We start from the raw sequence: 26440 nt of genomic DNA, 5'->3' as shown, positions 1-26440 counted from the left end.
GATCACAGGCTCAGTAGTTGTGGTCCATGGGCTTAGTTGCTCCGTGGCATGTGGGATCTTCCCGGACCAGGGCTCAAACCCGTGTCCCCTGCATTGGCAGGCGGATTCTTAACCACTGCGCCACCAGGGAAGTCCCAAAATAGACTTTAAAACAAAGGCCATAAAGAAAGATAAAGAAGGGCACTATATAATGATAAAAGGATCAATACAGGAAGAGGATATTACGCTCATTAACATATATGCACCCAATATAGGAGAACCTAAATACATAAAACAAATATTAACAGACATAAAGGGAGAAATTGACAGGAATACAATAATAGTAGGAGACTCACATCAGTGAACAGATCTACCAGACAAAATCAGTAAGGCAATAGAGATCCTAAATGATAATAGAACAGTTAAACTTAATTTGTATTTTCAGGACATTACATCCAAAAAAGCCAGAATACACATTCTTTTCAAGTGCACTTGGAATGTTCTGTAGGATTGGCCACATACTAGGACACAAAACAAGCCTCAACAAAAGGATAGAAATTATTTCAAGCATCTTTTCTGACCACAACAGCATGAAACTAGAAATCAACCACAGAAAGAGAAATGAGAAAGAAATGATTACATGGAGACTAAAACCATGCTACTAAAAACCAGTGGGTCAACAATGAAATCAAAGAGGAAATTTAAAAATACATTGAGACAAATGACAATGAAAACACAACCATACAAAATCTAATGGATGCAACAAAAGCAGTTCTTAGATGGAAGTTCATAACGATATAGACCACCCACACACAAAAAGAAGAGTCTCAAACAACCTAAGCTACCACTTGAAAGAATTAGAAGAAGAAGAACAAACAAAACCTGAAATCAGCAGAAGGAAGGAAATAATAAAGATAAGAGAGGCAATAAGTAAAATAGGGATTAAAAAGACCAAAGAAAAAAAATCTAGACCAGGATGCCCACTCTCACCACTTCTATTCAACACATATTGGAAATCCTAGCCACAGCAATTGGACAAGAAAAAGAAATAAAATGTATCCAAATTGGAAGAGAAGAGGTAGAATTGTCATTATATGCAGATGACGTGATACTATATATAGAAAATCTTAAAGACTCTACAGAGAAATTACTAAAACCAAGAAATTATAAAACCAAGAGCTGGTTCTTTGAAAGGGTAAACAAAATTGACAGACCTCTGGCTAGGCTCATCAAGAAGAAAAGGGAGAGGACCCAAATAAAGAAAATAAGAAATGAAAGAGGAGAAATAGCAACGCATACCATAGAAATACAAAAAACTGTAAGAGAATACTATAACAATTATATGCCAACAAATTGGACAACCCAGAAGAAATGGACAAGATTCTAGGAACATACAGCCCACCAAAACTCAATTCAGGAAGAAATAGATAATTTGAACAGGCTGATCACTAGAAGTGAAATAGAATCTGTTAAAAAAAACAAAAACAAAAAAAAACTCCCCACAAACAAAAGTCCAAGACCAGATGGCTCCACAGGTGAATTCTACCAAACATACAAAGAAGAACTTATACTGATCCTTCTAAAAGTCTTCCAAAAGATTGAAGAGGAGGGAACACTCCTAAAGTCATTCTGTGGAGCCACCATCACCCTGATACCGAAACCAGACAAAGACATTACGAGAAAAGAAAATTACAGGCCAACATCTTTGATGAATATAGATGCAAAAATTCTCAGCACAATATTAGCAAACCAAATCTAATAACACAGATTCTAATAAAAAAGATGATATACCACAATCAAGTTGGATTCATCCCAGGGTCAAAGGGATGGTTCAGCATACACAAATCAATGTGATACACCATGTCAACAAAAGACAGGACAAAAACTACATGATCATCTCAATAGATGAAGAAAAGGCATTTGATAAAATTCAATATCCTTTCATGATGAAGACTCTTACCAAAGTGGCTGTAGAGGGAACATGTCTCAACATAATAAAAAACTATTTGTGACAAACCCCAGCCAATATAATACTCAACATTGAAAAGCTGAAAGCCTTCCCGCTAAAATCTAGAAGACAAGGATGCTCACTCTCACCACTTCTATTCAACACAGTATTGGAAGTCCTAGCCACAGCAGTCAGACAAGAAAAAGAAATAAAAGGTATCCAAATTGGAAGAGAAGAGGTAAAATTGTCATTATATGCGGATGACGTGATACTATATATAGAAAGCCTTAAAGACTCTACAGAGAAATTACTAGAACTGATAAATGAATTCAGCAGCGTAGCAGGATGCAAGATTAAACATACAGAAATCTGTTGTATTTCCTTACACTAACAATGAAACATCAGAAAGGGAAAATAAGAAAACAATCCCATTTAAAATCACATCAAAAAATAAATAAAATACTTAGGAATAAACCTGACCAAAGAGGTGAAAGACTTATATGTTGAGAAATATAAAACATAAAGGAAATTGAAGATGATTCAAAGAAATGGAAGATATCCCATGCTCTTGGAATGGAAGAATTAATATTGTTCAAAATGGCCATATTACCCAAAGCAATCTACAGATTTAATGCGATCCCTATCAGGTTACCCATGACATTTTTCACAGAAGTAGGACAAATAATCCTAAAATTTTGATGGAACCATAAAAGACCCAGAATTGCCAAAGCAATCCTGAGGAAAAAGAACAAAGCTGGAGGCATAACCCTCCCAGCCTTCAGACAGCACTACAAAGCCACAGTAATCAAAACAGCATGGTATTGGCACAGAAACAGACATATGGATCAATGGAACAGAATAGAGAGAGCTCAGAAATAAACCCACGTACCTATGGTCAATTAATCTTTGACAAAGGAGGCAAGAATATACAATGGAGAAAAGACAGTCTCTTCAGCAAGTGGTGTTGGGAAAGCTGGACAGCCACATTGTAAATCGATGAAGTTAGAACACACCCTTACACCGTACACAAAAATAAACCCAAAATGGCTTAAAGACTTAAATATAAGACACGACACAGTAAAACTCCTAGAAGAGAACGTAGGCAAAACATTTCTGACATAAATCTTACCAGTGTTTTCTTAGGTCAGTCTCCCAAGGCAATAGAAATAAAAGCAAAAATAAACAAATGGGACCTAATCAAACTTACACACTTTTGCACAGCAAAGGAAACCACAAGCAAAATGAAAAGACATTTGAATTTATTGTTGTGTAAGGTATGAAGAATGGATTTAACTTTTTTCCTAGATGTTTACCTAGTTTTCTTAATATATGAATTTATTGAATAATCTATCTTTTTCCACACTGATTTGAAATGCCACCTTTGGAAATTCCCTGGTGGGCCCTCACTGCCAAGGGCCCAGGTTCAGTCCCTGGTCCGGGAACTAAAATCCCACAAGCCACGTGGTGAGGCCAAGGAAAAAAAAAAAGAAATGCCACCTTTATTATAAATTAAATGCTTGCATAAATTTGGGTGTGTTTCCCTTTCATTCATCAGCAGTGAATGAGAGTTCCTGTTGCTCTACATCCTTGCCAGTGTTTGGTGTTATCAGTGTTTGGGATTTTGGCGAGTCTTGTGTTATCTCGTTGTTTTAATTTGCAGTTCCCTCATGACATATAATGTTGAGCATCTTTTCATATGTTTATTTGCCATCTGAATATCTTTGGTGAATTCAGGTCTTTTGTTCATATTTTGATCCGGTTGTTTTCTGTTGAGTTTTAAGAGTTCTTTATATATTTTGAGTAAGTCTTTTATCAGATATAAAATATCAGGTCTTTTGCAAATTAGTATTTTTTAAAAGGTACTAATGAGTTCTGTAGAAAATACCTAGGATTTTTGTATTGATATGACGAAATCTATGTAAATTTTTAAAATAGGTACAACAAGCTGCATAGTAATTTGCACTGTTTTGGGGTTGGAAACTGTCTGCAAATCAGTCGCCTGATTAGAATTCACATCAGAATACGGTCTTATCAGTGAATTTCTCATGAAATCAATCCATTTCAGGATTAGCAGGACTCTGTTGCTGGCACTCTGCCAAATTTGCAATTATTTATACCTTCCAAACCCTGAGAAACTTCTGCAGTATAAGTACCTCCTTTCAGAAGTGGAGGCCAGAAGTATTTGGGAAACTCTAGCAGACAACCAAGAGGAAGAAATGGCTGTCAATTTGACTTGTACTATTATGAGACTCCACTCTTTTTTTTTTTTTTTTTTTTTTAAACACTCAAAACCTCTGACAGGCAACAACCATTCAATAATGCTTTTTTTTTTAAGTCACAACGTTTCTTTTTTAAATTAAAAAAAATTGAGATATAGTTGACACATAATATTACATTAGTTTCAAGTGCACAACATTTGATACATGTATATATTGTAAAATGATCACAAGTCTAGTTAGTAGCTATTACCACACAGTTAAATTCTTTTTTCTTGTGATGAGATTTTTAAGATCTACTCTCAGCAACTTTCAAATATTCAATACAGTATTATTAACTATAGTTACCATGATGTATATTATATTTCTAAGTCTTATTTATTTTTATAACTGGAAAGTTTGTACCTTTTGACTACCTTCACCCATTTTACCCACACCCCCCCCCACCTCTGGCAACCATCAGTATGTTCTCTATATCCATAAATTTGATTTTTTTCTTAAAATTCCACATATAAGTGAGATCATATGGTATTTGTCTTTCTCTGTCTAACATATTTCTCATAGCATAATGCCTTCAAGGTCCATCCATGTTGCTGCAAATGGCAGGACTTCATTCTCTTTTAAGGCAGAATAATATTCCATTGTGTATATGTATACACACACATTTTTTCTTCATCCATTTATCTATTTAGGGACACTTAGGTCATTTCCATATCTTGGCTACTGTAAAATAATGCTGCAGTGAACATGGGGGTGCACCTATCTTTTTGAGTTAGCATTTTCCTTTCCTTCACATAAATACCCAGAAGTGGAATTGCTGGTAATCATATGGTAGTTCTATTTTTAATTTTTTTGAGGAACCTCCATACCATTTTCCATAGTGGCTGCACCAGTTTACATTCCCAGCAATTTACATTTCCATCTCTAGGACACTAGGGTTCCTTTTTCTCCACATCCTCACCAGCATTTGTTATGTCTTGTCTTTCTGATGATAGTCTTTCTAACAGGTGTGAGGTGGTATCTTATTGTGGTTTTGATTTGCATTTTCCTGATGGTTAGTGATGTTGAGCACCTTTTCATGTACCTGTTGGCCATCTGTACATCATCTTTGGGAAGATATCTATTTAGATCCTCTGCCCATTTTTTAATTGTATTATTTGTGGGTTTTTTGCTATTGAGTTTTATGTGTTCTTTATATATTTTGGATATTAACTCCTTATCAGATATATGATTTGCAAATATTTTCTCCCATTCTGTAGGTTGCCTTTTCATTTTGTTGATGTTTCCTCTGTTGTGGAGACCGCATCAGTTTTGACCACATTAATTCAGTGGAAGAAATTGGGCTAGATTGAAGTACATTTAATGTATTTTTATATAACCTTTAAAAATTGTGAGTCACTATGAGGTGTACCTGAAACTTATATAATATTGTGTATAAACTATACCTCAATTAAGAAAACTTTTCTTAAGCCTCCATAGTCTAACTGATACAAAAGTATAGTGAGTTGGCAGCCCATTTAAATGGAAAGCTATTGTTAATCAAAATTGTTTTCTGCTTAACACACAGAATTTTGCTCCAATGTGTTTTTATGTCTGTTAAACTAAAAAATAAAATCAAGTTGCGGACTGCAGTTTTATTTTTCTGGGTATAATCTGCTATCTGTTGGTTGAAAATGTTTTAGTAAGAGTTTCTAAAAAGCAGATGAAATGTGGAGAATGAAGTGGGGATGTTTAGCCTATCTAAAAGAAGTAGCTAGCATACTTGAGCAAAACTAGGTGGAGATGGGAAGATGCGGACTAAGCTGTGTGAAAGCATCAATTATGGATGGCTAAGGAATGGGTGGAGACCAAAGGAATTACTGGAAATGCCCATCAGTCTTTAGTTCCTGGCAGTAAACCCTGACAACCCCTAAGACATTGGCAATATGATTGTGCTGTAGATGCTGCTCCCACTATTACTACCACTGCCACCACCACCACCAAAGCTCTCTAGCTTACCTGAATTGAGACCAGAGTGCCTTAGATGTCCTTTGTGAGGACCCTGCTGTTTGTGGAGAAAAGAGGGAAGAAAGTATGGGCTATTTTGTTTGCTGATATTTTAGGGAAAAAAATAGGCTCTTCTCTACTTGTGTACAAAGAATTGAATGTTTTATCTAGAATGAATTCTGAGGAAGTGAAATTTCTTTAAGTGATGAAGTATATTTTAGTTTCTAAACAAAGTATTGTATATTTCCCTGTGTGTTAAATTGAAGTCTGGCCATATTCTAACCTGACTCTAGTAACTTTTATTTTTCTTTGTCCTGGGGTATCATATAGAGCACAGTTCTGCACCAGACTCTGAATTTCATCTGCCTTCTCCACTGCTGGGCTGTCAGCTTTTGCTACTGTCACTGCATCTTTTATTACCCCTAATTGGGTTTTTGTTTAGTACTTTTCACTATTTAAGAATTATGTTGCCTAAATCTGGCTGGAGGGTATGTGGGTATTAGTTATACCAGCCTTTGTACTTTGTTTCAATTATTTCATAGTAAAAAGAATTATAGGTTAAGTAAGAGTTGGTCATGTAATAGTATGCTTTTGTAATAGAGCTTTATAGTTTTTCTTATGAGTTATTTCTTTTGATTCTCTTATAGTAACTGTAAGATAAGCAAGTAAGTGATTGTTATTTTCTTAATTTTCATGAGAAGGGAGGAACTGGGACTTGAATTTGGTACTTTGAGTAAAACAAGAAAGCTCATTTTAAATATTGGGTCTCTGTAATGGTTTTTCATGGTCCCCAAAACCTTCATATTTAAGAATGTAAAGCTATATTCCAGAGCATAAAGGTTGCTGAAGTCTGATTTCTAGGTCAGTGGTTCTTACACTTTGGGTCCCAGGACCTCTTTATACTCTTCAAAATTACTGAGGATCCCAAAAAGCTTTTGTTTACATAGGTATATCTATCGATATTTAGTATATTAGAAATTAAAACTGAGCAATTAAAATGTTTATTAAATTACTTAAAAATAACAATAAACTCACTCAAGGTAACATACATCAGGTTGGTTTTTTCTTCTTAGTAAAAGCAGCTATTTTTTTTTTTTTTGGTTTAAACTGAGGATATTTATTTACTTATTTATTTTCAATTTTTAAATTTTATTTTATTTTATTTTATTTTATTTTATTTTTTTTTCCACACACACACACTGTATTTTATTTTTACAAGAGATAGATAGACTGACACCAAGCATTGTACATGGATGACCACAACAAAAGCAACAATGATTGCAATTACCAAACATGAAACACACTTATACTATGTCATAATATTGACATTCAGTCCAGTAATCCTCCACTGTAACAGCTCCTTTACTTTGCAGTGAAAATTGATTTGTATATTCTTTTCCTCTGAGTCCTTGTGGGATTTTTTTTTTTTTAATTCAGACAGAAAGTCACAAAAATTATACTCATCCTCATCAGTTCACTCAGTCCCATGTAATTAATTTCTTTTTTTTCATCTTGATCTTTTGTTAGCACTTTTATGAGTTCATCAGTTTTTCATTAGAGTTCTGAAAATGCTTATTCATTCAGTTCAGCAGTACAGTCAGTTACCAGAAACCTGTACTTGTCAGAGTCTTTTCCATGAATTTCTTGAAGATGAAACTCTTTTATAGGAACATATTTGCAAAATCATCAGAGTACACCCAGAACTGTCTGTAAATGACAAAAGACTTAAAAATGACCATGGTTAAAGATTTGATGAAAGTTCATAATAATGTAGTTGACAAGAAAATTAGTTATTTCTGAGATATACATTTTAAAGTAATAACTAGGATTATTACTTATAACATTATACCAGAACATATAAGATTTTTAGACGTTTCCTGTAATGTCTGAAACATTTATATTAACATATTTCCATACATATTTCCATACAAATATAAGATTTTTAGAAATTTCATGTAATGTCTGAAACATTTATATTAACATATTTCCATACATATTTCCATACAAATATAAGATTTTTAGAAATTTCATGTAATGTCTGAAACATTTATATTAACATATTTCCATACATATTTCCATACAAATACAAATATAAGATTTTTAGAAATTTCATGTAATGTCTGAAACATTTATATTAATATATTTCCATACATATTTCCATATAAATACAAATATAAGATTTTTAGAAATTTCATGTAATGTCTGAAACATTTATATTAACATATTTCCATACATATTTCCATACAAATACAAATATAAGATTTTTAGAAATTTCATGTAATGTCTGAAACATTTATATTAACATATTTCCATACAAATAACCCAATGAAAGTTTAGTATTAGTTGTTTTGTTTGTTTTTTTATACTGCAGGTTCTTATTAGGCATCAGTTTTATACACATCAGTGTATACATGTCAATCCCAATCGCCCAATTCAGCACATCACCATCCCCACCTCATCGCAGTTTTCCCCCCTTGGTGTCCATATGTCCATTCTCTACATCTGTGTCTCAACTTCTGCCCTGCAAACTGGCTCATCTGTACCATTTTTCTACGTTCCACATACATGCATTAACATACGATATTTGTTTTTCTCTTTCTGACTTACTTCACTCTGTATGACAGTCTCTAGATCCATCCACTTCTCAACAAATGACTCAATTTCGTTCCTTTTTATGGCTGAATAATATTCCATCGTATATATGTACCACAACTTCTTTATCCATTCGTCTGTTGATGGGCATTTAGGTTGCTTCCATGACCTGGCTATTGTAAATAGTGCTGCAATGAACATTCGGGTGCACGTGTCTTTTTGAATTACGGTTTTCTCTGGGTATATGCCCAGTAGTGGGATTCCTGGGTCATATGGTAATTCTATTTTTAGTTTTTTAAGGAACCTCCATATTGTTCTCCATAGTGGCTGTATCAATTTACATTCCCACCAACAGTGCAAGAGGGTTCCCTTTTCTCCACACCCTCTCCAGCATTTGTTGTTTGTAGATTTTCTGATGATGCCCATTCTAACAGGAGTGAGGTGATACCTCATTGTAGTTTTGATTTGCATTTCTCTAATAATTAGTGATGTTGAGCATCTTTTCATGTGCTTCGTGGCCGTCTGTATGTCTTCTTTGGAGAAATGTCTATTTAGGTCTTCTGCCCATTTTTGGATTGGGGTGTTTGTTTCTTTGATATTGAGCTGAATGAGCTGTTTATATATTTTGGAGATTAATCCTTTGTCCGTTGATTCATTTGCAAATATTTTCTCCCATTCTGAGGGTTGTCTTTTCGTCTTGTTTATGGTTTCCTTTGCTGTGCAAAAGCTTTGAAGTTTCATTAGGTCCCACTTGTTTATTTTTGTTTTTATTTCCATTACTCTAGGAGGTGGATCGAAAAAGATCTTGCTGTGATTTATGTCAAAGAGTGTTCTTCCTATGTTTTCCTCTAAGAGTTTTATAGTGTCCAGTCTTATATTTAGGTCTCTAATCCATTTTGAGTTTATTTTTGTGTATGGTGTTAGGGAGTATTCTAATTTCATTCTTTTACATGTGGCTGTCCAGTTTTCCCAGCACCACTTATTGAAGAGACTGTCTTTTCTCCATTGTATATCTTTGCCTCCTTTGTCATAGATTAGTTGACCATAGGTGCGTGGGTTAATCTCTGGGCTTTCTATCTTGTTCCATTGATCTATGTTTCTGTTTTTGTGCCAGTACCATATTGTCTTGATTACTGTAGCTTTGTAGTATAGTCTGAAGTCAGGGAGTCTGATTCCTCCAGCTCCATTTTTTTGCCTCAAGACTGCTTTGGCTATTCGGGGTCTTTTGTGTCTCCATACAAATTTTAAGATGATTTGTTCTAGCTCCGTAAAAAATGCCATTGGTAATTTGATAGGGATTGCATTGAATCTGTAGATTGCTTTGGGTAGTATACTCATTTTCACAATGTTGATTCTTCCAATCCAAGAACATGGTATATCTCTCCATCTGTTGGTATCATCTTTAATTTCTTTCATCAGTGTCTTATAGTTTTCTGCATACAGGTCTTTTGTCTCCCTAGGTAGGTTTATTCCTAGGTATTTTATTCTTTTTGTTGCAATGGTAAATGGGAGTGTTTCCATAATTTCTCTTTCAGATTTTTCATCATTAGTGTATAGGAATGCAAGAGATTTCTGTGCATTAATTTTGTAACCTGCAACTTTACCATATTCATTAATTAGCTCTAGCAGTTTTCTGGTGGCAGTTTTAGGATTCTCTATGTATAGTATCATGTCATCCGCAAACAGTGACAGTTTTACTTCTTCTTTTCCAATTTGTATTCCTTTTATTTCTTTTTCTTCTCTGATTGCCGTGGCTAGGACTTCCAGAACTATGTTGAATAATAGTGGTGAGAGTGGACATCCTTGTCTCGTTCCTGATCTTAGAGGAAATGCTTTCAGTTTTTCACCATTGAGAATGATGTTTGCTGTGGGTTTGTCATATATGGCCTTTATTATGTTGAGGTAGGTTCCCTCTATGCCCACTTTCTGGAGAGTTTTTATCATAAATGGGTGTTGAATTTTGTCAAAAGCTTTTTCTGCATCTATTGAGATGATCATATGGTTTTTATTCTTCAATTTGTTAATATGGTGTATCACATTGATTGATTTGCGTATATTGAAGAATCCTTGCATCCCTGGGATAAATCCCACTTGATCATGGTCTATGATCCTTTTAATGTGTTGTTGGATTCTGTTTGCTAGTATTTTGTTGAGGATTTTTGCATCTATATTCATCAGTGATATTGGTCTGTAATTTTCTTTTTTTGTAGTGTCTTTGTCTGGTTTTGGGATCAGGGTGATGGTGGCCTCATAGAATGAGTTTGGGAGTGTTCCTTCCTCTGCAATTTTTTGGAAGAGTTTGAGAAGGATGGGTGTTAGCTCTTCTCTAAATGTTTGATAGAATTCACCTGTGAAGCCATCTGGTCCTGGACTTTTGTTTGTTGGAAGATTTTTAATCACAGTTTCAATTTCATTACTTGTGATTGGTCTGTTGATATTTTCTGTTTCTTCCTGATTCAGTCTTGGAAGGTTATACCTTTCTAAGAATTTGTCCATTTCTTCCAGGTTGTCCATTTTATTGGCATAAAGTTGCTTGTAGTAGTCTCTTAGGATGTTTTGTATTTCTGCGGTGTCTGTTGTAACTTCTCCTTTTTCATTTCTGATTTTATTGATTTGAGTCCTCTCCCTCTTTTTCTTGATGAGTCTGGCTAATGGCTTATCAATTTTGTTTATCTTCTCAAAGAACCAACTTTTAGTTTTATTGATCTTTGCTATTGTTTTCTTTGTTTCTATTTCATTTATTTCTGCTCTGATCTTTATGATTTCTTTCCTTCTGCTAACTTTGGGTTTTGTTTGTTCTTCTTTCTCTAGTTTCTTTAGGTGTAAAGTTAGATTGTTTACTTGAGATTTTTCTTGATTCTTTAGGTAGGCTTGTATAGCTATAAACTTCCCTCTTAGAACCGCTTTTGCTGCATCCCATAGGTTTTGGGTCGTCGTGTTTTCATTGTCATTTGTCTCTAGGTATTTTTTTATTTCCTGTTTGATTTCTTCAGTGATCTCTTGGTTATTTAGTAACGTATTGTTTAGCCTCCATGTGTTTGTCTTTTTTACGTTTTTTTCCCTGTAATTCATTTCTAATCTCATAGCGTTGTGGTCAGAAAAGATGCTTGATATGATTTCAATTTTATTAAATTTACTGAGGCTTGATTTGTGACCCAAGATGTGATCTATCCTGGAGAATGTTCCGTGCGCACTTGAGAAGAACGTGTAATCTGCCGTTTTTGGATGGAATGTCCTATATATATCAATTAAATCTATCTGGTCTATTGTGTCATTTAAAGCTTCTGTTTCCTTATTTATTTTCATTTTGGATGATCTGTCCATTGGTGTAAGTGAGGTGTTAAAGTCCCCCACTATTATTGTGTTACTGTCGATTTCCTCTTTTATAGCTGTTAGCAGTTGCCTTATGTATTGAGGTGCTCCTATGTTGGGTGCATATATATTTATAATTGTTATATCTTCTTCTTGGATTGATCCCTGGATCATTATGTAGTGTCCTTCCTTGTCTCTTGTAACATTCTTTATTTTAAAGTCTATTTTATCTGATATGAGTATAGCTACTCCAGCTTTCTTTTGATTTCCATTTGCATGGAATATCTTTTTCCATCCCCTCACTTTCAGTCTGTATGTGTCCCTAGGTCTGAAGTGGGTCTCTTGTAGACAGCATATATATGGGTCTTGTTTTTGTATCCATTCAGCCAGTCTATGTCTTTTGGTTGGGGCATTTAATCCATTCACGTTTAAGGTAATTATCGATATGTATGTTCCTATGACCATTTTCTTAATTGTTTTGGGTTTGTTTTTGTAGGTCCTTTTCTTCTCTTGTGTTTCCCACTTAGAGAAGTTCCTTTAGCATTTGTTGTAGAGCTGGTTTGGTGGTGCTGAATTCTCTTAGCTTTTGCTTGTCTGTAAAGCTTTTGATTTCTCCATCAAATCTAAATGAGATCCTTGCTGGGTAGAGTAATCTTGGTTGTAGGTTCTTCCCTTTCATCACTTTAAGTATTTCATGCCACTCCCTTCTGGCTTGCAGAGTTTCTGCTGAGAAATCAGCTGTTAACCTTATGGGGGTTCCCTTGTATGTTATTTGTCGTTTTTCCCTTGCTGCTTTCAATAATTTTTCTTTGTCTTTAATTTTTGCCACTTTGATTACTATGTGTCTCGGCGTGTTTCTCCTTGGGTTTATTCTGTATGGGACTCTCTGCGCTTCCTGGACTTGGGTGGCTATTTCCTTTCCCATGTTAGGGAAGTTTTCGATTATAATCTCTTCAAATATTTTCTCTGGTCCTTTCTCTCTCTCTTCTCCTTCTGGGACCCCTATAATGCGAATGTTGTTGCGTTTAATGTTGTCCCAGAGGTCTCTTAGGCTGTCTTCATTTCTTTTTATTCTTTTTTCTTTAGTCTGTTCCGCAGCAGTGAATTCCACCATTCTGTCTTCCAGGTCACTTATCCGTTCTTCTGCCTCAGTTATTCTGCTATTGATTCCTTCTAGTGTAGTTTTCATTTCAGTTATTGTATTGGTCATCTCTGTTTGTTTGTTCTTTAATTCTTCTAGGTCTTTGTTAATCATTTCTTGCATCTTCTCAATCTTTGCCTCCATTCTTATTCCGAGGTCCTGGATCATCTTCACTATCATTATTCTGAATTCTTTTTCTGGAAGGTTGCCTATCTCCACTTCATTTAGTTGTTTTTCTGGGGTTTTTTCTTGTTCCTTCATCTGGTACATAGCCCTCTGCCTTTTCATCTTCTCTGTCTTTCTGTAACTGTGGTTTTTGGTCCACAGGCTGCAGGATTGTAGTTTTTCTTGCTTCTGTTGTCTGCCCTCTGGTGGTTGAGGCTATCTAAGAGGCTTGATGGGAGGCTCTGGTGGTGGGTAGAGCTGACTGTTGCTGTGGCGGTCAGAGCTCAGTAAAACCTTAATCCACTTGACTGTTGATGGGTGGGGCTGGGTTCCCTCCCTGTTGCTGTGGCGATCAGAGCCCAGTAAAACCTTAATCCACTTGACTGTTGATGGGTGGGGCTGGGTTCCCTCCCTGTTGGTTGTTTTGCCTGAGGCAACCCAACACTGGAGCCTACCCGTGCTCTTTGGTGGGGTTAATGGCAGACTCTGGGAGGGCTCACGCCAAGGAGAACTTCCCAGGACCTCTGCTGCCAGTGTCCTTATCCCCACGGTGAAACAGAGCCACCACTCGCCTCTGCAGGAGACCCCCCAACACCAGCAGGTACGTCTGGTTCAGTCTCCCCCAGGGTCACTGCTCCTTCCCCTGGGTCCCGATGCACACATTACTTTGTGTGTGCCCTCCAAGAGTGGGGTCTCTGTTTCCCCCAGTCCTGTCACAGTCCTGCAATCAATTCCCACTAGACTTCAAAGTCTGATTCTCTAGGAATTCCTCCTCCCTTTGCCGGACCCCCAGGTTGGGAAGCCTGAGGTGGGGCTCAGAACCTTCACTCCAGTGGGTGGACTTCTGTGGTATAAGTGTTCGCCAGTCTGTGAGTCACCCACCCAGCAGTTATGGGATTTAATTTTACTCTGATTGCGCCCCTCCTACCGTCTCACTGTGGCTTCTCCTCTGTCCTTGGACGTGGGGTGTCCTCCTTGGTGAAGTCCAGGGTCTTCCTGTCAATGATTGTCCAGCAGCCAGTTGTGATTCTGGTGCTCTCGCAAGAGGGAGTGAGAGCACGTCCTTCTACTCCGCCATCTTGGTTAATCTCCCTAAATTTTATTTTATTTTATTTTTTTGTACAGCAGGTTCTTATTAGTCATCAGTTTTATACACATCAGTGTGTAAATGTCAATCCCAATCTCCCAATTCATCACACACCGCCCTCCCAACCGCCGCTTTCCCTCCTTGCTGTCCATATGTTTGTTCTCTACATCTGTGTCTCAATTTCTGCCCTGCAAACCAGTTCATCTGTACCATTTTTCTAGGTTCCACATATATACGTTAATATACAATATTTGTTTTGCTCTTTCTGACTTACTTCACTCTGTATGACAGTTGCTAGATCCATCCACGTCTCAACAAATGACCCAATTTCATTCCTTTTTATGGCTGAGTAATATTCCATTGTATATATGTACCACAACTTCTTTATCCATTCATCTGTTGATGGGCATTTAGGTTGCTTCTATGACCTGGCTATTGTAAGTAGTGCTGCAGTGAACATTGGAGTGCATGTGTCATTTTGAATTATGGTTTTCTCTGGGTATATGCCCAGTAGTGGGATTGCTGGGTCATATGGTAATTCTATTTTTACTTTTTTAAGGGACCTCCGTACTGTTCTCCATAGTAGCCGTATCAATTTACATTCCCACCAACAGTGCAAGAAGGTTCCCTTTTCTCCACACCCTCTCCAGCATTTGTTGTTTGTAGATTTTCTGATAATGCCTATTCTAACTGGTGTGAGGTGATACTTCATTGTAGTTTTAATTTGCATTTCTCTAATAATTAGTGATGTTGAGCAGCTTTTCTTGTGCTTCTTGGCCATCTGTCTGTCTTCTTTGGAGAAATGTCTATTTAGGTCTTCTGCCCATTTTTGGATTGGGTTGTTTGTTTTTTTAATATTGAGCTGCATGAGCTGTTTATATATTTTGGAGATTAATCCTTTGTCCGTTGATTCATTTGCAAATATTTTCTCCCATTCTGAGGGTTGTCTTTTCGTCTTGTTTATGGTTTCCTTTGTTGTGCAAAAGCTATGAAGTTTCATTAGGTCCCATTTGTTTATTTTTGTTTTTATTTCCATTACTCTAGGAGGTGGATCAAAAAAGATCTTGTTGTGATTTATGTCAAAGAGTGTTCTTCCTATGTTTTCCTCTAAGAGTTTTATACTGTCCGGTCTTACATTTAGGTCTCGAATCCATTTTGAGTTTATTTTTGTGTATGGTGTTAAGGAGTGTTCTAATTTCATTCTTTTACATGTAGCTGTCCAGTTTTCCCAGCACCACTTATTGAAGAGACTGTCTTTTCTCCATTGTATAACCTTGCCTCCTTTGTCCTAGATTAGTTGACCATAGGTGTGTGGGTTTATCTCTGGGCTTTCTATCTTGTTCCATTGATCTGTGTTTCTGTTTTTGTGCCAGTACCATTTTGTCTTGATTACTGTAGCTTTGCAGTATAGTCTGAAGTCAGGGAGTCTGATTCCTCCAGCTCCGTTTTTTTCCCTCAATAGCTTTGGCTATTCGGGGTCTTTTGTGTCTCCATACAAATTTTAAGATTTTTTGTTCTAGTTCCGTAAAAAATGTCATTGGTAATTTGATAGGGATTGCATTGAATCTGTAGATTGCTTTGGGTAGTATAGTCATTTTCACAATATTGATTCTTCCAATCCAAGAACATGGTATATCTCTCCATCTGTTGGTATCATCTTTAATTTCTTTCATCAGTGTCTTATAGTTTTCTGCATACAGGTCTTTTGTCTCCCTAGGTAGGTTTATTCCTAGGTATTTTATTCTTTTTGTTGCAAAGGTAAATGGGAGTGTTTCCTTAATTTCTCTTTCAGATTTTTCAGATTTTTCATCATTAGTGTATAGGGATGCAAGAGATTTCTGTGCATTAATTTTGTATCCTGCAACTTGCCCAGGTTCATTGATTAGCTCTAGTAGTTTTCTGGTAGCATCTTTAGGATTCTCTATGTGTAGTATCATGTCATCTGCAAACAGTGACAGTTTTAATTCTTCTTTTCCAATTTGTATTCCTTTTATTTCTTTTTCCTCTCTGATTGTCGTGGCTAGGAGTTCCAAAACTATGTTGAATAATAGTGGTGAGAGTGGACATCCTTGTCTTGTTCCTGATCTTAGAGGAAATGCTTTCAGTTTTTCACCATAGAGAATGTTGTTTGCTGTGGGTTTGTTGTATATGGCCTTTATTATGTTGAGGTAGGTTCCCTATATGCCCAGTTTCTGGAGAGTTTTTATCATAAATGGCTGTTGAATTTTGTCAAAGGCTTTTTCCGCATCTATTGAGATGATCGTATAGTTTTTCTTCTTCAGTTTGTTAATATGGTGTATCACACTGATTGATTTGCATATATTGAAGAATCCTTGCATCCTTGAGATAAATCCCACTTGATCATGGTCTATGATCCTTTTAATGTGTTGTTGGATTCCGTTTGCTAGTATTTTGTTGAGGATTTTTGTGTCTATATTCATCAGTGATACTGGTCTGTAATTTTCTTTTTTTGTAGTATCTTTGTCGGGTTTTGGTATCAGGGTGATGGTGGCCTCATAGAGTGAGTTTGGGAGTGTTCCTTCCTCTGCAACTTTTTGGAAGAGTTTGAGAAGGATGGGTATTAGCTCTTCTCTAAATGTTTGATAGAATTCACCTGTGAAGCCATCTGGTCCTGGACTTTTGTTTGTTGGAAGATTTTTAATCACAGTTTCAATTTCATTGCTTGTGATTGGGCTGTTCATATTTTCTATTTCTTCCTGCTTCAGTCTTGGAAGGTTATACCTATCTAAGAATTTGTCCATTTCTTCCAGGTTGTCCATTTTATTGGCATGGAGTTGCTTGTAGTAGTCTCTTAAGATGCTTTGTATTTCTGCGGTGTCTGTTGTAACTTCTCCTTTTTCATTTCTGATTTTATTGATTTGAGTCCTCTCCCTCTTTTTCTTGATGAGTCTGGCTAATGGTTTACAAATTTTATTTATCTTCTCAAAGAACCGGCTTTTAGTTTTATTAATCTTTGCTATTGTTTTCTTTGTTTCTATTTCATTTATTTCTGCTCTGATCTTTATGATTTCTTTCCTTCTGCTAACTTTGCGTTTTGTTTTTTCTTCTTTCTCTAGTTCCTTTAGGTGTAAGGTTAGATTGCGTATTTGAGATTTTTCCTGTTTCTGGAGGTAGGCTTGTATAACTATAAACTTCCCTCTTAGAACTGCTTTTGCTGCATCCCATAGGTTTTGGATCATCGTGTTTTCATTGTTATTTGTCTCTAGGTATTTTTTGATTTCCTCTTTGATTTCTTCAGTGATCTCTTGGTTATTTAGTAATGTATTGTATAGCCTCCATGTGTTTGTTTTTTTTACTTTTTTTCCTTGTAATTGATTTCTAATCTCACAACATTGTGGTCAGAAAAGATACTTGATATGATTTCAGTTTTCTTAAATTTACTGAGGCTTGATTTATGACCCAAGATGTGATCTATCCTGGAGAGTGTTCCGTGCGCACTTGAGAAGAAATTGTAATCTGCTGTTTTTGGATGGAATGTCCTATAAATATCAATTAAATCTATCTGGTCTACTGTGTCATTTAAAGCTTCTGTTTCCTTATTAATTTTCTGTTTGGATGATCTGTCCATTGGTGTAAGTGAGGTGTTAAAGTCCCCCACTATTATTGTGTTACTGTTGATTTCCTCTTTTATAACTGTTAGCAGTTGCCTTATGTATTGAGGTGTTCCTATGTTGTGTGCATATATATTTATGATTGTTATATCTTCTTGGATTGATCCCTTGATCATTATGTAGTGTCCTTCCTTGTCTCTTGTAACATTCTTTATTTTAAAGTCAATTTTATCTGATATGAGTATTGCTACTCCAGCTTTCTTTTGATTTCCATTTGCATGGAATATCTTTTTCCATCCCTTCACTTTCAGTCTGTATGTGTCCCTAGGTCTGAAGTGGGTCTCTTGTAGACAGCATATATATGGGTCTTGTTTTTGTATCCATTCAGCAAGCCTGTGTCTTTTGGTTGGAGCATTTAATCCATTCACATTTAAGGTAATTATCAATATGTATGTTCCTATGACCATTTTCTTAATTGCTTTGGATTTGTTTTAGTAGGTCCTTTTCTCCTCTTGTGTTTCCCACTTAGCGAAGTTCCTTTAGCATTTGTTGTAGAGCTGGTTTTGTGGTGCTGAATTCTCTTAGCTTTTGCTTGTCTGTAAAGCTTTTGATCTCTCCATCGAATCTGAATGAGATCCTTGCCGGGTAGAGTAATCTTGGTTGTAGGTTCTTTCCTTTCATCACTTTAAGTATATCATGCCACTCCCTTCTGGCTTGTAGAGTTTCTGCTGAGAAATCAGCTGTTAACCTTATGGGATTTCCCTTGTATGTTATTTGTCCTTTTTCCCTTGCTGCTTTCAATAATTTTTCTTTGTCTTTAATTTTTGCCAATTTGATTACTATGTGTCTTGTCGTGTTTCTTCTTGGGTATATCCTTTATGGGACTCTCTGCGGTTCTGGACTTGGGTGGCTATTTCCTTTCCCATGTTAGGGAAGTTTTCGACTATAATCTCTTCAAATATTTTCTCGGGTCCTTCCTCTCTCTCTTCTCCTTCTGGGACCCCTATAATGTGAATGTTGTTATGTTTAATGTTGTCCCAGAGGTCTCTTAGGCTGTCTTCATTTCTTTTCATTCTTTTTTCTTTATTCTGTTCCGCAGCAGTGAATTCCACCATTCTGTCCTCCAGGTCACTTATCCATTCTTCTGCCTCAGTTATTCTGCTATTGATTCCTTCTAGTGTAGTTTTCATTTCAGTTATTGTATTGTTCATCTCTGTTTGTTTGTTCTTTAATTCTTCTAAGTCTTTGTTAAACATTTCTTGCATCTTCTCCATCTTTGCCTCCATTCTTTTTCCAGGGTCCTGGATCATCTTCACTATCATTATTCTGAATTCTTTTTCTGGAAGGTTGCCTATCTCCACTTCATTTAGTTGTTTTTCTGGGGTTTTATCTTGTTCCTTCATCTGGTACATAGCCCTCTGCGTTTTCATCTTGTCTGTCTTTCTGTGAATGTGGTTTTTGTTCCACAGGCTGCAAGATTGTAGTTCTGCTTGCTTCTGCTCAAAAGCAGCTATTTTTAAAAATAGTTATTTTGAGGCATGGCATTGTTATACATATCTACAAATCTTGTTAATGTCTGTTTGACTTAACTGAAGTTAGCTGGATTCTCATACCTGCTTCTGCATTCTGTCTGTTCTATAGGTTCTTTTGTTTCTAGTGCATGAGGCCAATTCAGCTTCACAGAGATAACTAGCTGGAAAAGAGAGAAGTATTTTAATAGCCTTTTACAGACTGTCTTTCATATTAAACAGAACTGCACAAGTGGTAGTTCCTTAAGAAGAATCTAAGAAGATCAAAGCTTTTGTTGATTTCAGAGGTGATCATCAAAGACACTAAAAAGTTTACATAGTTTGAAGTAATGCACAAGGCATTTGTATTAGACTTGGTAGGTATTCATTTTAAGGGAGGAATAAGCGTGGGATGATGTCACTAAGCCCATTGGAAAATGCAGGAGCCTTCTCTTGTGTTTCTGAGGTTCAGAGGTGTTATTTCAATTACGTGTAATAAAGGGATCTGGTGAACTACATGACTCCTCTGTTACCTGCTAGGAAGTTAACCCACCTGTATGTTCATGGCTGAGGAGAAAGAGACGAAGCAGACCATCATTTTCAGAGGGGAGAATTCTAAGGAAGGAAAAAGAATGGGATAGTAGTAGCAGTACGTATTGCCCACTGGGGTAGCAAGAAATGCAGGGTCCTCATTTTATACACATGCATGCAAACACACGTAAGACTCGGGTTTTGAGGAAGATAAATTACTCTCTGTAAAAAGAGATGCTAACATCTATAGACTGTTATAAGTAGTAGTTAAAGAGGGGCATTTGACTAACTTGTAATCTAATATCCTAATTTAGATCGGAAACTTCCTCTCATATGTAAGTGATGGGAACTCCATTAATACGGTGTTGTGTTCTTTTTGTCAGACTGTAGGTATACTGTTAGAGCCATGCAGTGACAGTGGTGATGGTGAAGATGGCTGTCTTGAGAGGTAAGCATTTTCTCTTGTTGTTGCTAATTAATTATTCATTTTGAGAATTGGAGTTCTTTACAGATTCTGGGGTGAATTTTTTAGATGAAGCTATCCATTATAACATACATTTTAGATGATTTAGAAAACCAAATGTCTTGTTTTGATGGTAAGTGTAAAGCATATTAAATGTCCATAAATATTCAGAGTAGATGCAGGTTCAGACAGACATTAGTTATAACTTGGAAAACGTTCAGAAGGAAGAACACAGCCTTCTTGGAGACACTTAAAACTTTCAGCTGATTTGTAGAACAATTTGGGAGTTTATTGATATTCTGAATACATTTCAGTGAGTTAATTCATAGTCTTGGAACTATGGATAGCTAACTGAAAGTTTGTAACATAGTTGCATCAACAAATATGTAGGGATGTTTTTGTTCCCCTTCTAACTACTCCTCCGTGTGTCCCAGTACAGTCCTATGCAGTTGGTGCTTGTTTATGTCCTTGGCCAGCAGTAATGGAAGGGGGATCCCTGAGGCAATGAGTATTTCAGCCATATGTAGTCCCCATAGATACTCGATAGATAAAGTCCCTTTAAACAGAAGCTTTCTAGAATGTTTTAAAGTAGGTTTTGGGTGTCGTTACTCTTTTTATGATTCTTTAAGACATTGCTAAGAAGTGTGTTATAATTTTCTTCAGGATGATGATTTGATATTCTAAAAACACATTAGTAATGAAGTTGGAGACTAGATTGTAAATACTGAGAAGTCCCATACAGCATTACTAATTTGGTGATAGCCTGTTGGCAAGGGTAAACTTGCATTAATGCCATTGTCTCTCTTAATTGTGGGTAGGAAACCTGTTCTCTGAGGGCACGTAAATTCTTTGGAGCCATGTCTCTGGAGCGTCCCCATACTCTGAAGGTCCACAGATTTCCTGCTTACAGCAGTTCCTTGTGCTTCCTTTCAGGAGGCAGGAATGATCTTCTTCCAGCCCAGGGAATATTGGAGCTATGGGCTGAAGATAAAAGATTAACAGCATTAACAGGCATCCCCAGAATGATGACATCTGGATTTGGTAGAACAATAAGGATCCATTTAGTGAGGACTCAGTCTTTTTCAAGAAAGCTCTTTCCCCTTCAACTTATGTATAGGTTAGCAAACTTGTTTTTAGACCCAAAGATTTTCTTGGTTAAGTGGATTACATTTTGCATGTTTAACACTCAATGTTTCTCAAATTTAGGTGATTAGGTCTTTTAGTCTGTTAGGGTAGAATTTAGTTCATCCCCCCATTTGCTTCCACTCTAAGCAAAAGAGGGCCTTTGCTTCCCAGGGAATTTAGTTTGTTTCTCATGCTCAGCAAGAATCCATATTTAGATCAAGACCTGTCTTCTTGCAGTTCTTTTATGCACACTCTTTTATGGCAGGGTAGGAGCAGCACCAGTGAGTATCTTTGTAAATTGCCACAGTGTCTTTTGGGGAGGAGAACTTTCCCGCAGTCGGCATATTGATAACCTACTATGATACTAGATACTGTGTTGACTGGTCAAATAGGTAGAGATCATTTGTGACAGCTTGCTTTAACACTTGTTCTATATGGGGGTTAATTTTTATGGGGGAATAAGTGAATTGAGATTTTATAAATTTCCTTTTTACATGTTACCATTATGTTTTTAGGAAGGAGAGGTTTAGAAGTAGTAACCTTGTTTTGATTGTAATAGAATACCATCAGATTTAAAATATAGGTACATAGCTATACCTTTAAAAAAATCTTTAAAAAGGAAAAAAATGTCCCAGAGTGGGAGAGAATAAAGTTATTTGGTTAAGACTAATATTTATTTTTATAAAATCTTTTCCATTATACATTCAGTTCTTTTGGTTTTTATTTATTGTGGATTATATTTTTCCTTTTAAAGTGTTTTTCTTTTGGGGGAGTGGCTGTGTAAGGGGGTGGTAAATGTTACTTAATTTTTCTAAACCTGAACTGATTCTGTGGATCTTTTCAGTAGTGTGTGATTTTCAGATAATAAGGCTCCAAAGAATGGGCATATGTCCAGTTGTTTTATTCTCTCACCCTGTAAATGCTAACTGTATGAGGAAGAGAGGAATCTAGGTAAGAAATATGCAATGATAGTAACCAATTTATTCTTAAAAGACTAATAACTTTACTTGATTTTTAGGAAAGAATATTTGTCATTTGACAGTGATAAATTGTCACACGTCATTCTGGTAAGAATTATTTTTCACTTATGGTTCTTAAAAGTTCGACTAGGTTTAATCTACCAGTTATTGTATCTGACCTTTAGCTCTTGGGTTTAATAGGTTTAAAGGAGATTGAAATGTAAATACTCTTACCAAATGTTTTACAGTTAAGCAGCAACTTGATTTGCCACTTTTGTTTTTTTGTTTGCTTTTGTTTTTGTTTTTGTGTTATTTGCCACTTTGGGTTACAAGAAACTTAGTTATGAAAACAGTTTTCTCAATTTGGGATCCAAACTTTGTGTTCCAGTAAGATGTATTATAAAACTGCACATTTGTATTTGAAAATAGTTTGAATGGTGGGAGTGGGACAGTTAACTGTAGGCACAGTAAACTAATGAAGACTACACAGGATATATGCTGGTTGTCTTTAAGCTGGGTGTGAAAAGCTTCTTGGTTGTGAAATGTATTCTTTATTTTAAAATACAGGATTCTAGTAGCAAGATATGTGATTTGAATGCCAACACTGAATCAGAAGTGCCAGGAGGTCAAAGTGTTGGTGTTCAAGGGGAGGCAGCATGTGTCCAAATTCCACATTTAGATCTGAAGAATGTTTCTGACGGTGATAAATGGGAAGGTAATTTTACCCACACACATTATTTTCCTGATAATGTTATTTGTAACTGAAATTACCCAAGGCAGTAATGAGATTACTGCCCTTTTCTTAGCAACCTTATTCATTTTTATTTGATTCATATAAGAGTGAGTGACTATTTTTACTCAAATGCACTAACGAAATTATGGGGCAACTATCTCATTGAACTAAAAGTTCTTATTTTATCCATTAGCTCTGAAGATGGATGTTAAAACTGATGAAAAAAATAAAATCAAGGATAGGATTTTGTTAATTGTTAAACCAGGTGCTGTCTCCCAGTTTTTGAAAGTCCGGTATGTTAGGGCTTGGGGATCTCACCACTTTAAACAGAGGGCTTATATATAGCTGCCTTTTCTTTATAATCATCAGGAATACATTTAAAAAGAAATTACCTTCAAGGTTATTTGTAAGCACATATTGTACTGTATCCCTGTATCTCTGTGTTAGGTTATGAAGGTATGGGAGCAGGGTCCTAAAAAATTTTACAAAGAAGAGAAATTTTAATTTTAATTTAAAAAGGCAAGCCACATGGGTGTATGTATTTGTCAAAACTCAGCAGATGTATACTTAAGACTTGCGTTTCATTGTATGTAAGCTTTTTTTAATCAAAAGAAGCAAAAACTGTAAATAAATACCAAACTTCAGTGAATGATTTGCATGCAGAAGTGTTTATGGGGAAGTATACAGGTATCTACAGTTTACTTTTAAATCCATGAAGAAAATAAGACGGTTAATGGAATGGGAATGTTATAAAGCAAGTATAGTAAAATGTTAATGGTAGAATCTAGGCGATTGGTATATAGATGTCCACTTTAAAATTATCTCAACTTTGCTGTGTGTTTGTAAACTTTCAAATAAAATGTTGCGGTTGGGAGTGGAAGTAAGCAGCAAATTTGGATCCAGGAGGCCTCTGGATCATACACCTTCCTATGTAAATAGACAAGGAGACCACTCAGAAATCTTAAAGTTACATATTTGTTCACTTGGATGAAGATCCCTTGGTAATCTCACCTTTGGCAAGTTAGCCAGTGACATACAGTAGCAATAACAAGAGGAATTGCAATGCCAATACCACAGACTCCTTTTGCCACCTCAAGTCTATGTACCTGATCACAGTTGGAGCATTTTTATTTATTTATTTTTAAGGTATAGCCAATTTTCTAAAAGCCCCAAACAAGTCCTTGTGCCAATCTTTACTGCTGTCTTTCCTCCTGCCCCCCCTCCCCCTTTTTTGGTCTAGATGTTTGGCATACCTAATGGCATATTATATGTCTTAACTTAGACTAAATCAGGAAGTTGTCTTCCATTTACTGTGTTCTGGGTTATTCAGGATGTTTGGAATTTATGAACATGCTCCCCAGAGTTAGGGATATGTTAGCATTCTGGTGGCAGTGAAGATCGGATGTTCATTTTAGTTATTTATCCTGGCATGATCACTGAAAAGGAGTGGTGGTCAACAGAGCATCCCTTGAGCTGTAGTAGGAAAAGAGTCTGTGAAAGATGAAGCTGGGATTCTGACAGAGGATTTAATCCTGCTTCCTTTTGGAGGATGCAGATAAATAGCCCTTTACAGTCTTTGTCCTGAGGGTTCTGATCTTAAGTTTTAAGCATTGAAGACAATTTGTTTTCCATTGTCTGAGGAGATAGGACATTCTCTGTCCAGCTTCAGCTTTCTGGAGGCTTCCCCAGAGAGACCCTGATGGTAGGCTCTCTTTTGTTGCCTTGTCAGAATCCATCCTTTACAACTTGTGGTGGTAGGGAAAGTAGGTCACTATGTACTCCTGATCCCTGATTTTCAGTCTCTGAACTGCCCTGTTAGCTACCTGGCTCGACAGCTGTGACAAGTCCTCGTAGACCTCCTTCTGGCTCTTCCAGGAGTAAGGGTCAGTGACTTTCAGAGAGCCAAGAGCAGTAGACATCTGAGTAAACTTCTCAGTCATGAACTCTGCATGTGCTTGGGAGAGTAGCTGTTAGCAGACCATGTTGTTCTTTCCAACTGTGCCCCATAATACGGAGACTGATTTTCTACAACTGGGAGTCAAGATATTCTAAATAGTAGTCTTCCTTAAGAGACCAAATTACTTTAGACCCTACATACCTTGGAATCAGAGACATACCCCATTTGAAATGACTCTTAATAGAGAAGTAGGGTGACTTCAAATGGAGGACCACCTCACTCTTCCTAAGTATGTGGGTTTTGTTTTTTTGTATTGTTCAAAGGGTAGTCAGCAGAATGCAGTTCGCAAGCAGGTAGCACATGTCTGCCACCAGTATGCATTTGTAGCAGCCATTCAAAGATCTTGGTTTTTAATGGAAGTAGACAACATCTTTACTTTAGATTCTTTTCCTGCTGACTCTTGAATGAAATACGGTAGGATCTTTTCAAAGAGCAAACTAAAGGAAATATTTTTCTGTCAAATCGTTTATACTGAAAAGCTTCAACAGTACCTGATTAAGTTTCCATTTCTTCAGTTTTATGTTTGAGTTTTAATAGAACAGCACTACTTTGATTTTTTTTTTTTTTTGCCTTGCTTGCTGAAACGGAAATGTATGTTTGTGTTTGTTTTTAAAGTTTGGTTAGTAGTAATTTCTTTGAATAAAGTTTTTGAGCAGAATGCCTAACTGGTTTTAGGGAAATGTTTTTGGTATCTTTGGCTTTGTGTTAGTTATGTGTATGGTTTGTTCTGACTGTGCTGTGTGTTCACTTTAGTATTTTTTGCCATTTTTTCCATTTTATTAGCGTCATGCCCTATCACTTTTCCCCTCATTGATTTCAAAACAATGCATCTGCAGAGAGATGGGGAGGGTAAGTATGGTTCGCCATAGTTTAGCTTTTTTGCCTTTTTATGGTTCACTTTGTTTGCCTTCTTATTAGCCCTTCTCCTGCTGTCCCCATATATTAGGAAAACTATTCTGGGTTAAAGATGATACCAGAAAATATTGTTTTTGTTAGTTCCTACTTTTCTTAAAACAGGAGATTTCTCATAAAATGTTTATTTCCTGTTACTTATTTTCTGGGAAGCAGGTACAAGGGTTGTTTTGAAAATCACTTTATTGCTGGGTTTATTATGGGATTGCACGCTTAGTACTCAATTTTTAGTTATCAGATTGATCTGGGCTTTA

General features: G+C 36.3%; 1 protein-coding gene across 15 annotated transcripts in view; it reads left to right on the top strand.

Moving 5' to 3' along the window:
* FAM13B (family with sequence similarity 13 member B) overlaps nt 1-26440 on the top strand; it is a 122193-nt gene that overhangs the window by 80060 nt on the left and 15693 nt on the right. For 10 of the 15 annotated variants that reach the window (XM_057541811.1, XM_007172205.2, XM_007172202.2 and 7 more), the window contains 4 exons: nt 20421-20485; nt 22644-22692; nt 23152-23299; nt 26058-26123. In XM_057541811.1, the coding sequence (XP_057397794.1) occupies nt 20421-20485; nt 22644-22692; nt 23152-23299; nt 26058-26123 (328 nt within the window). The remainder of the gene's footprint in view (nt 1-20420; nt 20486-22643; nt 22693-23151; nt 23300-26057; nt 26124-26440) is intronic. The other 5 variants (XM_057541810.1, XM_007172206.2, XM_007172203.2 and 2 more) reach the window with 1 other exon arrangement.

This window comes from Balaenoptera acutorostrata, chromosome 2, assembly GCF_949987535.1.
Source record: "Balaenoptera acutorostrata chromosome 2, mBalAcu1.1, whole genome shotgun sequence".
NCBI classification, from domain to species: Eukaryota; Metazoa; Chordata; class Mammalia; order Artiodactyla; family Balaenopteridae; genus Balaenoptera; species Balaenoptera acutorostrata.
This window is presented reverse-complemented; position numbering and strand designations above follow the sequence as displayed.